At 43.9% G+C, this 13291-nt stretch overlaps 1 protein-coding gene across 1 annotated transcript in view; it reads right to left on the bottom strand.

The window, feature by feature from the left end:
• Positions 1 to 9845, bottom strand: part of WBP1L (WW domain binding protein 1 like) — a 57340-nt gene extending 47495 nt beyond the window's left edge. Inside the window, exon 1 of the mRNA XM_055424750.2 lies at positions 9640 to 9845. Within this exon, the coding sequence (XP_055280725.1) occupies positions 9640 to 9729 (90 nt within the window). The 5' untranslated portion in view covers positions 9730 to 9845. The remainder of the gene's footprint in view (positions 1 to 9639) is intronic.
• Positions 9846 to 13291: the final 3446 nt, after the last annotated feature.

Raw genomic sequence — 13291 nt, 5'->3', positions numbered from 1 at the left:
TGAGGATACTGAGTTAACTAACTAGCCCAAGGTTATATGGAAGTAATCTGGCTCTAGAGGCTGCACTCTTCAACAATGCCAGTTTCAAGAATCTCTTCTTCTGGGATACCACCATGGAAGGGTGGTAGTTTGGGCTTGAAATTAAACTCGTGTGCCTCACACCAGCTGGCCAACAGCTCCAGGCCACCTGCCTGACATTCTCGAGGGGACCACAAACCACTTCTTTTCGCAGATGGGCAGGCATTTCTACCCTCCTCTGGCTACAGGCTCACTGCCCAACCAGTCTGCAGACAGGGAGGAGACCTCCAGGCCTTTGAGGAAGTAAACCGAACTGTTCTCCAAGAGCATGTGTTAAGAATCAGAAGACACATCTTCAAAGATAAGCAGAAGGCGCAGGTGAAGAAATGACACTCATGTGTGTGGGGAAGTAAGCCCTACTAATGGGAATGTGAACTGATACAACCGTGCTGGGAAGCAACTTGGCATTCTTGGCCCCGAATTCCAAATGTCCACACATTATAACCCCATAACCCCCAATTCCACTTCTAGGAATCTAGCAAATTCCAAATGTCCACACATTATAACCCCATAACCCCCAATTCCACTTCTAGGAATCTAGCAAACGGCAGACAGTAATAAGTGCAACAATGGTCACTATAGCACAGTGTGAAAATGCAGAACCTTGGACACAATGTATGTTCATTAATGGAGGGGTGGTTAAATAACTTATGATCTAAAGCAGTAACATAGAGGCATAAAAAATAATCATGAGGCATACATACAATATGAAAAGAAATCTACAATATATGAAGGTTTAAAAGCAGTGCATATTGTTAAAATACTACAAGTATCCATTTTTGTTTCAAAAACGAAAGAAGTTCTATTCAATACTCTAATGGCTCACATGGGAAAAGAGTCTAAAAAATAGTGGATCTATGTATATGTATAACTCATTTGCTCTGCTATACACCTGAAACACAACATTGTAAATTCAATAAAATTACATACTCAAATGAAATTTAAAAAACAAATGAAAGAAAACAAAGAATGCTACCCATACCAACAATTTCATGTATATGAGTATATAAGTTTATACATAGGAGTAATATTACTGTATCTATAAATATGCAGCATGAGCAGAAAAACCATCAAAAATACACACCAAACCACAAACTTTCAATTTTTCCTCTAAGTATTTTTGTATTTCTCTGTTACTTACCACTGTTATGAGCCATTGTTATTTTTGTGTAATTAAAAACTGATATGAAAAGGTAACTTAAAGCCCAAAGAAAAGCAGCAATCAGGTCTAAGAGAGGAAACGGAGAGACAGCCAGAGTGGACCTTCTGCCAAATCGGACCAGAGCAGGTTTTCTGCTCCTCGCCCCCATCCACCGCAACAGCAGCAAGGGGATTTGCATACTTAAAAACAAGGGACTCAAGAAAATAGAAAGAAGTACACAGGATGAACTTCTTACACTATTCAACTCTATATTCAAGTCCCAAAGAGCTACAGTGCTCCAACATCCCAGTGCAGAAAGCCAAATATTAACTTTCTCTCCCAAATAAACCACAAATATGTAAATCCAATCGATAAACTAAGCTATGGTGCTTTCATTCTGTGTTTGGTTGGTTTTTAACACAACCGGAGTGAAATTGCCAGGTGAAATCTTAGATGAGGAATATAATTTTTAAATGGTGAACAAAGAACGGTTATGTACAATTTTGAAAAATACGATTATTTTCTCCATGAACGGCATGCCTCTGATCTGTAAGAATGTATAATAAAATAGTATTACAACATAGTCTGTCTTGCTCCATATTAAAAATCAAAACAGTTATGTTTTTATAACTTCACTCTAAGATCCACACTTCCAAGCCACAAATATTCTCACAACATCTTACATTCACTCTCATCTCTTCCAAAACAAATTTAAATTCTTTAAAACACCTAAGATCGTGAATCAAAACTGAGCCGTGGCACTACGAGAGTGACGATGGCACCAGGAATAGAAGATACACAGCTCATCTGCTGTCCCACAGAAGAAAGTATGGAAAGATGAAAACCAAAAGTAAATAAATCCAGCTATGGAAATGTAGCTGAGTGAGTGAGAGGATCCAAAAAAACCCCATCCAGGCAAGACTCACAGGTATGAGAAGATGACGGACTTTAATTCCCACACTGGGAAAGCCCAGAATTGTATCAACAAGCTGCAGAATTCAATAGAATGAGACTTGTTTCCCTGTTCCTTACCTCCCAGGTTGCAGTATTCTGGATTTGTTATTTGTTTGTGGTTTCCACATTGCATGTGGGTTTTTGGCCAGACTTTGCTCCACCTAGTGGATCTGTAAAGGATGGGCCAAAAGGGCGGTGCCCACGGCTGTCTGTTGTGTGCTGCTGAGCAGGACAGGTCACCCAGATCCACTGTCACCACTCCCTGTCACCCCGTGCCCATGCTGTGTGGTCAGAGTAGACTCGGTGGCCCCAACAAAGCCAACCATTGAGGTTGCAGGGCAAGGAATGAACCCACATCACTGGACTACCTGGTCTTCATGGTCCCTCAAACATCAGTCCAGCTACTTAAGGCAAGAAAGAAAGAGGCCCTCAGGTGCGTGACTTGGCCAGGTATTCTATAGGAGTTGGATTTTTAAATCCAAAGTCATCTAAGTTCCCCACAGCACCCACAGAGTAGTCAGCCTGTGCACGGTATCCACAGATGAGCTGCATCCTGGGGCCTGGCAAAAAGGACTCTCCTCCAGACACAGCCCCACTGAGGTCCAGGGCCGTGAGCTTCCATCGTGGCGACCGGAGGACAGCTAATGGTTTCTGCAGGCTGAGCGTGTGTGAGAACTAACATTCGTGAGGCCAAAAATGAGAGGAGAGCCAAGACTTGGAATGAGGAAAGGAAAAAGTTCTAAGAACATGACTCAGTTCAAAGTGATTATGGGACCATGGAGGACACAGAAAAGGAAGTAACTGGCCATCCCGCTTTCACTGGGGTGAAAACAAACATGTTCTTAAAGTGAAACCACAAGGGTAGACCAAAGTGAGAGGAAAGAAAGTTCAAGATGGGGTGACTGAGGGAGGCTCACCTGCTTACTGAACCACAGACTGAAAAAAATGTGCTTTTGTCAAAACTGTTGATGTTGGCTGACAAGGCGAAGCTGACTGGTAACTCACATCAACACATCAGAGAGTAATCAAGATTCAGGACATCAAAGCTTTAAACTGTCCCACCTGAAATTTGTTGTCAGAGGTTATTTCACACACATCTCTTCATAGGAAGTTCAGTTCAGTTCAGTTGCTCAGTCGTGTCCGACTCTTTGCGACCCCATGAATCACAGCACACCAGGCCTCCCTGTCCATCACCAACTCCCAGAGTTCACTCAAACTCATGTCCACCGAGTCCGTGATGCCATCCAGCCATCTCATTCTCTGTCATCCCCATCTCCTGCTGCCCCCAATCCCTCCCAGCATCAGAGTCTTTTCCAGTGAGTCAACTCGTCGCATGAGGTGGCCAAAGTATTGGAGTTTCAGCTTTAGCATCCGTCCTTCCAATGAACACCCAGGATTGATCTCCTTTAGAATAGACTGGTTGGATCTCCTTGCAGTCCAAGGGACTCTCAAGAGTCTTCTCTAGCACCACAGTTCAAAAGCATCAATTCTTCGGCGATCAGCCTTCTTCACAGTCCAACTCTCACATCCATACATGACCAGTGGAAAAACCATAGCCTTGACTAGACGGACCTTTGTTGTCAAAGTAATGTCTCTGCTTTTTAATATGCTGTCTAGGTTGGGCATAACTTTCCTTCCAAGGAGTAATAAAGACTTATTAGACCCAACAATTTCACTATTAGGTATATACCCAAGAGAAATGAAAACATATCTACATAAAAACATGTACATGCATGTACACAGCAGCATTACTCATAATAGCCCAAAAGGGGAAACAGCCCAAATGTCCACCAACTGATGAAAGGACAAATAAAATTTGGTACATTCATACAACTGAATATTGGCCATAAAAAAGGGAATGAAATGCTGATACATGCAAAGAAATACTAATACATCAACATGGAAGAAACTTGAAAACATGATGCTAAGTGAAAGAAACCAATTACAAAAGACCACATGGCATATGACTCTTATTTATACAGAATGTCCACAATCGGCAAATCCAAAGAGACACAAGGTAGATTAGCAGTTGAAGGGGCTGGAGGAGGAAGGGGTATAATGGGGAAGGGCTGCTAATGGTTATGGAGTTTCTGCGTAGAGTGACGAAAATGTTCTAAAACTACATAGTAGAGATGCTTCGGAGAAGGCAATGGCAAGCCACTCCAGTACTCTTGCCTAGAAAATCCCATGGATGGAGGAGCCTGGTGGGCTGCAGTCCATGGGGTCGCTACGCGTCGGACACAACTGAGCGACTTCACTTTCACTTTTCACTTTCACACACTGGAGAAGGAAATGGCAACCCACTCCAGTGTTCTTGCCTGGAGAATCCCAGGGACTGGGGAGCCTGGTGGGCTTCCGTCTATGGGGTCACACAGAGTCGGACACGACTGAAGTGACTTAGCAGCAGAGATGCTTACACAGCCCTGTGACTTACTGAAAAAATATATTTTCTGTACACTTTAAAAGGATGACTCCTTTGCCAAGTGAATTATCTCTCAATAAAGTTGATATGAAAAAATTAAATGTCATTAAAAATTCAGTTTCTCAGTTATCCTAGTCTCATTTTAAGTGTTTAGTAGCCACACATGGACAGCACAGATACAGATGATTTCCAATATCATGTAAGTTCTACTGGAGAGCACTGCTTCAACAACGAATAAAAGGCTTCCTTACCATCTAACTGCAGCCCACCTTTCAAGTCTCAACCTACTCTCACAGTCCTCTGCACACCCACAGGCAAAGCTTCTACCACAGACTGTGTGCCTCTTCCAAAAGGACGCTCCATTCCCACTCTTTCATACTGGAATAACCACCCCCCGCCACTTCCTGGTCCACAGACATCCGACTTAATCTTACCAACCTTGAAAGCCCTGTCCAAATGCCTCTCCCTCTATGAAGCATTCCCTAAATTTCCACCTTCCCCCAGTCCTAGCCATGGTTCCCATAATCCTTTGCATGCACTCCCATTATAGGGACTCGTTGCATTCCTTAAGACCCTTGGACAGCAAGGAGATCAAACTAGTTGTTCCTAAAGGAAATCAGTCCTGAATATTCACTGGAAGGACTGATGCTGAAGCTCCAATACTTTGGCCACCTGATGCAAAAAGCTGATTCATTGGAAAATACCCTAATGCTGGGAAAAACTGAAGGCAGAAAGAGAAGGGGACAACAGAGGATGAGATGGTTGGATGTCATCACCGATTCAATAGACATGAGTTGGAGCAAACTCTGGGAGATAGCAAAGGACAGGGAAGCCTAGCATCCTGCAGTCCATGGGGTCGCAGAATCGGATATGACTGAGCAACTGAACAACCATTACAGCACTGATCCCTCCAGATTAGAAATCAGTGTTTGTTATCTATCTCACAAGATTATCATCTCCTTGAGGACAGGGAGCTGGCTACTCATTTGAGGGTTTCCAGAGCCTAGGAATAATAATAGCCTGCTGCAAAGAACGAGAAGGCAATGGCACCCCACTCCAGTACTCTTGCCTGGAAAATCCCATGGATGGAGGAGCCTGGTAGGCTGCAGTCCATGGGGTCGCTAAGAGTCGGACACGACTGAGCGACTTCACTTTTCACTTACATGCATTGGAGAAGGAAATGGCAACCCACTCCAGTGTTCTTGCCTGGAGAATCCTAGGGACGGGGGAGCCTGGTGGGCTTCCGTCTGTGGGGTCGCACAGAGTCGGACACAACTGAAGTGACTTAGCAGCAGCAGCAAAGAACGAATGTTTCAGTAAATGTTTGCTGAAGTCTACTGAAAGGATTTACATAAGCAACTCATGATGTTGATTTTAGACAACTGCTCATTTTGGTATATAAAATAGGCTAAAAAAGAGAAAGAAAGGGGATCAGATTTTGAAAGTCTCATAACTCAGTATTCTACAAGAAGGAATGAGGGTGGTCGCACTATAATGCTGTAGTTAGGAAAGAAGAGTGGAGTAGGGCTTCTGGACTGAGAACTAGGGCAGTAGAAATAAGCAAAGGTGGGGGAAAGGGATACACTAATGGAGGGTGTGGTGGAAAAAAACAAATCATGAGCTAGGGCCCATGTGCAACTCAAAGTCTGAAGCATGGCAGAGGAAAGGTAAGGACCACATCTCTACAGATATGGGCCCAACCCATCAGTTAGATCACTTTATGTTAAAAGACATTTCTACTAAAACTTTAAATACTACAGTCAGATTTTTACAGTTGAATCTAACCAACAAGAGAAAGAAAGAATCTCTATCTCCATCATAATTCAACTGAACGAGACAAATGTCAAGGCCTTTCTGTTTGGAGACTCCACGGCTTTTTTTATTCTTTACAGATTCACAGAATCACATCTGAGTTACAAGGATCTATAGAAGAATTAAGTCTAAGTTCCTAATCACAGAAGGGAATTAAACTGATGAACTTATCTGGGCCAGGATGGCAGGAAATAATTGTACCAGTGCACAGCTGGAACCAGAGAAAGAAAGCTGCCAAATATTATCTGATATGAAATGCAGGCTTTTAAAAGAGAGATTGTATCATGAAAAAGAATTTATCTGTATATACATATAAGCATGTGTGTTTATATACACGTATGTATATCCACACGTGTACATACATGTGTATATGTGTATATATGTACATGTTTCTATACACACACACGTGTGTGTGTTAGCCACTCAGTCTTGTCTGACTCTGTGATCCTACGAACTGTAGCCCACCAGGCTCCTCTGTCCATGGGATTCTCCAGGCAAGAATACTGGAGTGGGTGACCACTTCCTTCTCCTGGTCCAGGGACTTTGGTCTCCTGCATTTCAGGCAGATTCTTTATTATCTGAGCAACCGGGAAACTGAGATACACACACATATATACAAAATTGAATCACTTTGTTGTACACCAGAAACTAACACAACATTGTAAATAAATTATACTTCAATTAAAAAAAAAGATTGTATCTGATAGAGCCATGTCAAGAGAAAAAAAAACGCAATGAGGTACCCATACCACTTTCAATACGGAAAGAGTAGAGTCCGCCTCAGTTCAGAGCTACCCAGAAGCTACTTGTTGAAACAAGGACAGCGAGAACCTGAAGTACATCCTATATCAAGTGGTCTCTAATTTTTCTTCACTGATTTCTGTAAGCCAAAAAAAAAATCAACAAAAAACAAAAACAAAATTGTGGGGGGTTCAGAGTTAATTATTAGAGAGTAACTTCCATTTCAAAGGTTAAAATTCACAAAACAATTATCACCATAGATACTAAGAAAGAGAGTCTATAAGATGAAGGCAAGAGTGTTAGGGGGAAAGGGTCAGAGGGAGACTACTCATTTCAGAAACTTCCCCTTCTCTGCAGGACCTGTAACAACCAAATAGCTGCCGTCCAGTATTAGCATCCATCCAAACGGAACAAAGTACAAAAGCCGCCCTGTCCCCCAAGTAAGTATCGGAAGTACCAGAGAGATGATAAGCAAACAGCCTGTGATCTACAAATGGCAACTAGGGCATTACACTGAGGATCTCTCCCATCTTCTCTCCACCTCCTAGGAAGGAACCTCCATTTTCCATCCGGTTAAAGAAATGGATCTGGTTCCCACCAGATGCCAATCACTACTCTCCACTAGGGAGACGCAGTCCACAGGCCCAGGGAACCCAGCTCCAAAGCCTGCACTGTTCCTAAATCAACCCCCTAGTAATGCTAATTACTGGTTATTGGGAACAGTCTTTAGAGATACTTAAGTGCAGGTGTAAAGGAAAAGCAACAGTTTGTTCTATATTTTACTTTCTCAATATCTATACTTCTTAGTCTGACCAGTCCTAAGGGCAGTAACTTTTCTAATAAAGAAAACTTATTTCTCCTGCCAGTTCATGATTTTAATTGAGAAAAGAAAGAACCCCAACAAAGCCTAGAACAGAAGAGTCCCAGCCCAAGAAAAGGGAATGTGCTGGGCCTGAAAATGAGCTCTGTTCCTTTCACATGTTATTTCTAATATACATAGTCTTTGAGAAGAGCAGGTGATACTTCTCCAGACAGATGAAACAACAAATTCTGGAAGAGCCACACAATGGAGTATTATTCACCCATAAAAAAGGAAAGAAATACATGCTACAATGTGAATAATCCTTGAAAACTTTATGGTAAGGGAAAGAAGCCAGATACAAAAGGTCACATATTATAAGATTCTATTTACATGGAATATCCTGAATAGATAAATCTATAGACACAGAAAGTAGACTGATGTTTGCCAGGGGCTGCGGGGAGGAGAGACAGGGAGGGACTGCTTAATGATAGGGGGTTTTCTTCCCAGGTGATGAAAATATCCTGGAACTAGATCGAGGCAGTGGTTTCTTAACACTGTGAATGTACTAAACACCACTGAACTATTCACCTTAAAATGGTCAAATGGTTTTAAACAATTTATGTTATAGAAATTTTACCTCACTTTAAAAAAAATTAATGTTTTAAATAGAGGATACTAATGGACATAACATGATGTTCATAAATTCCTAGGAAAAACGGTAAGTATTTTTGCTGGCATTCTGCTTCTACTCTTGACCACACTAAGTTCAAGTGCTAAGCTGTACTATATAGACTCTGTCATCTCGCTCTGTGTGCGTCTGTGTGTGTAGGCCTTTCTGAAGAGAGAGAGAAAATAGAACGGTAAAGCCTTGCCAAATGCAAAGAAGGAGGGTGATTCCCCTTACTGCACCCCCACCCAACCTGGCACCAAGAGTAACCCTCCCATTAAGTTTCGAAATGCCAGCAGAGGCTGAAATCTACACAAGCCACCTAGCAAGAAAAGCTAGGGTGCTCCATTTGTTGACCGTATTGGCATCAGCACCACCCTTTGCTAAAAACTCTGAGCTGGCCCAGGACAGCATCAGTCACTGGCTTCCCCAGGCCAGTCAACCTAATAGTAAGAACTTGTTACAGCTCAGGTGTGCGCCGCTGCTGAGGGGTCCCAGGCTACTTCATCCCACCTGCCTTTCGAGAGTCCCGCCTCCAACACCACTTAAAATGGGGTAAGAGGCCCCTAGAACATACCCCGATCCAGCTGGAAATAGGTATCCTCTCAGCCCCTCCGCCCCCTCAGGCCGGCTCAATAACCCACGTACCCCTACCCGCAGCGACGGCTGCCTCACAGACCTGCTCCACCGGAGGACACGAATGCGCACCCCACTCACCCGGCTTGATACCACTATCCATTCACAATCATTCCCGGCCCACCTGACTGAACTGCCGCCTCAAACGCCCCTCAACTCGCTTGGCATCGTGCCTCTGCCTCCTCCCTGATACCAAAACCGTCACAGGTGTCCCTCGGCTAAACATCGACGCCCCCTCAGATCCTGTCCACTCAAGCAGGGGTGACCGTCTCAGGAGCCCGCAACTCTTGGTAACAACGTTCATTCAGGCCCTCTCCAGCCACGCCTCGACGACCCCGAGGCCCCCAGCCTGGCCCCTCAGGCGGCCACACGACCCTCCCCCTTACCTGCGGGGGCTCAGCCCTGACTGACAGGGGGCTGGGCAGCGCCTGGAGGAGCAGGAGCGCCATGCCACCCAGGAGCCTTCTCCTCGCCATCCCCCTCCTGCTCCTGCTCCTCCGCCACGGCGCCGCCACCTCCCTCCTCCTCCTCCCTCTCCTCCTCTTCCCTGTTCTTCCTTCTTCCCTTCTTTTCCTGTTTCACTCTCCCCTCCCGTTTCCGGCTCCGCTCCACCCCACGCCCTCCCAGACACTGGGGCGGTTCTCCAGTTCCTGCGCTTCATTGGCCCTCGCCCTTCGCCCATTGGTTTAAAAAGCTGTCGATCAAATCGAAGTCCCGCCTCCTGATGAAGACGGAAAACCGGAGAAATCCAGCCAATGGAAAGTAGGAGGAAGCCGGGCCATCTTGAGTGCTGGGAGGCGTTATAAATGCGTTCCCTACGCAGAGAGTGGCGGAAGTAGTGCCGACGGGGGGCGGGACCATCCAAAACGTGGGTTGAAAAGTCTAAGTCTGGTGTTTACCATCTTGAGTGTGGCGGAAGTACTAGATTTCCACGGTTTAGCAAAGAGAAGAGGTTTGGTAATTCTAAAGGATGTTGGAAAATAAGTTAGTTTTAGAAAGTAACCGGGCGCTCTCAAAGAAGGCAAATGTAATCTAAAAATCTCTTGATGTCTTTTGTCTTTAAGCACAGCCCGGGTACCAGGCTCTGTCCCTCACTTGGTCTCAAATTGCTCAAGCAGCAGCTTGAATCAATTTAAATTCTATGTATCTTTACCTAAGGCACAGTGCTTTGTTAACCCAAGTTCTCGAGGGAGGAAATTCTATTGGCTCTACCTCAGAAATAGCTCCACTGTCTCAATCTGTGTTCTCATTTTCTGGCTAAATACAGACAGGCTTCCTGCTGCCCTGCAAGTTGCTAATTCTTCCCTCTTGAATTCCTTTCACAGGTCAGAAAACGCATGCTGTACTACCTAAAAGCAAATATCATTGTCTCAGGACTTCCCCTCTCCAAATACTTCAACCACCTACAGAATTTATCATCCAAACTTATCAGTATGGTCCTTTCTGTGTCCCGGTCCCTGCATACTTCTTTATCTCACCTGCCACTACGTTTTCTGTACGCTCTGCTCATTCCCCACAGTTAAAGAGATCCTCAACATACTGTGCTAGACAGTACACTTAACTTCATTTACACATTATGCTGTGCTTACTAGCTCAGTCGTGTCCACCTCTTTGAGACCCCATGGACTGTAGCCTGCCAGGCTCCTTTGTCCATGAGGATTCTCCAGGCAAGAATACTGGAGTGGGTTGCCATGCCTTCCTCCACGGCATCTTCCCAACCCAGGGATGGAAGCCAGGTCTCCTGTGTTGCGGGCTGATTCTTTACCATCTGAGCCACCAAGGAAGCCCAAATACACATACAGTTTCCCCTTTACACATTCCCAGTTCCCGCCCTCGTTTCTTCTGAATTCACATAACACCACACAGTGTATCTATAGTTTCTACCTCCCTGACCCTTCCCACTAAATTTATAGCTTTTTGTATGGCCATACCATGTCTTACTCATTTTTCTTTTTTTAAAAAGAAATCCCTACAGTCATGTACAGGGCCCAACCATGAGCTCAATCAATATTGGGAAAATAAACACATGAAGACTCACAGCAGACAAGCCGGCTTCCTTTAGCTGACAGTTTCCTCTCAAAAGCCTGCCAAAGCATTTTAGAGCCTGGCCGGGTCTAGCCCACAGCTGAGCCCAAGGGAGTTTGTTCTTGGCTTAAATGGTGGCAAAGTAGGAGACAAGTAAGTGAAGAAACTGGTTCTGCCTCTATGTTGATCCTACTTTCCCAAGTGCTGCAAAGAGTGACAAGTATTTTTGCCAATCTTAAATTTCTTAGAAATGCATCCATTCCACAATCAAACTCCCTAGAGGAAAAGAAAAGATCGAATAACAGGCAGGGGCCATATTATTCTCTTAGCGCAGAGTCTCAATCCCGGCCTCAAGGAGTTTTAAGTCCTCCACGTTAAAGTCAGTTACCACAGGTGGCCAAAAAGGACACAAAAAGATGCCTGACATCACTAATTGTTAGAGAAATGCAAATCAAAACTACATTGAGGTATTCCCTCACACCAGTCCGAATGATCATCAAAAAAAAAAAAAAAACTACAAACAATAAATGCTGGAGAGCATGTGGAGAAAAGGGAACCCTCCTACACTGTTGGTGGGAATGTAAATTTGTACAGCTGTTATGGAGAACAACATGAAGGTTCCTTAAAAAACTAGAACAAAATAATGCCATTTGCCACCACATGGATGGATCTAGAGATTGTCATATTCAGTGAAATAAGTCAGACACAGAAAGACAAATACCATATCACTTATAGTATAATCTTAAAAAAAAAAAAAGAAGGGTCCAAATGAACTTATTTACAAAACAGAAGTAGAGTCACAGATCCAGAAAACAAACTTACAATCAATAGGGAATATGCAGGGGAAGGGATAAATTGGAAGATTGGGATTGACATACACACACTAGTATATATAAAACAGATAACTAATAAGGACCTACTGTATAGCAGAAGGAACTCAACTGTCCTCTGTAATGGCCTATATGGGAAAAGAATCTTAAAAAAGAGTAGATACATGTGTAACTGATTGACTTTGCTGGACACCTGAAACTAACACAACACTGTAAATCAACTATACTTCAACAAAATTTTAATTAAAAAAAAAAAAAAAGTCCAGACATCATCATCATTCAGTTCAGTTCAGTTCAGTTCAGTTGCTCAGTCGTGTCCGACTCTTTGCAACCCCATGAATCACAGCACGCCAGGCCTCCCTGTCCATCACCAAATCCCGGAGCTCACTCAAACTCATGTCCATCAAGTCAGTGATGCCATCCAGCCATCTCATTCTCTGTTGTCCCCCTCTCCTCCTGCCCCCAATCCTTCCCAGCATCAGACTCTTTTCCAGTGAGTCAGCTCGTCGCATGAGGTGGCCAAAGTATTGGAGTTTCAGCTTTAGCATCAGTCCTTCCAATGAACACCCAGGATTGATCTCCTTTAGAATGGACTGGTTGGATCTCAGCAACTCCAAAGGTTTTAATTTGATAAACAGAAAGGAATTCTGTCCTTTCTCAACTTCCTTTTCTCTCTTTACCTGAGCTTGAACTGAGCTACAGGACAAACAAGACGCCCAATCTGAACTAGAACTTCTCACGCTGAGGCATTTTAGTCACCCTCACCACCTCGTTCCATACCTCATAGGAGCCAACTCAAAGAAATCAGAGGCTTTTACAAGATCAAACTGAGATGCAGTTTGAATGAACTTTTTAATCTGCCTCTAAATGGCAGTCACTCTCTACTCCAGACTTTTCCAAGAGTAATCGTCTATGAAGAAAGGAGGAATGCCAGGAGGCTTAAGGAGCTGGAAAAGTAAGAAGGTTGTGGATTCTTGAAAGAACCTCAGCTCAGAATTGCTGCCGAGTTCCGGCCAGCTCTGGTAATGTTTTTCCTATTTGCCTTTGGACCTGAGCAAAGCTGAAGGCAAATCTCCTGTCCCAAGGAAGCCAGCTCCAAAGACATAGGCATTTCTGCTCAGATATCAGCCAAAATTAAGTTGCACATGTTACAGAATAGCTGAACTTTGAAAATACTCTGAGG

The sequence above is a fragment of the Moschus berezovskii genome, chromosome 12 (assembly GCF_049115385.1).
Source record: "Moschus berezovskii isolate FMDL1 chromosome 12, NW_MosBer_1.0, whole genome shotgun sequence".
NCBI classification, from domain to species: domain Eukaryota; kingdom Metazoa; phylum Chordata; class Mammalia; order Artiodactyla; family Moschidae; genus Moschus; species Moschus berezovskii.
The sequence above is the reverse complement of the archived record's forward strand: the minus strand, read 5'-3'. Positions and strand labels throughout refer to the sequence as shown.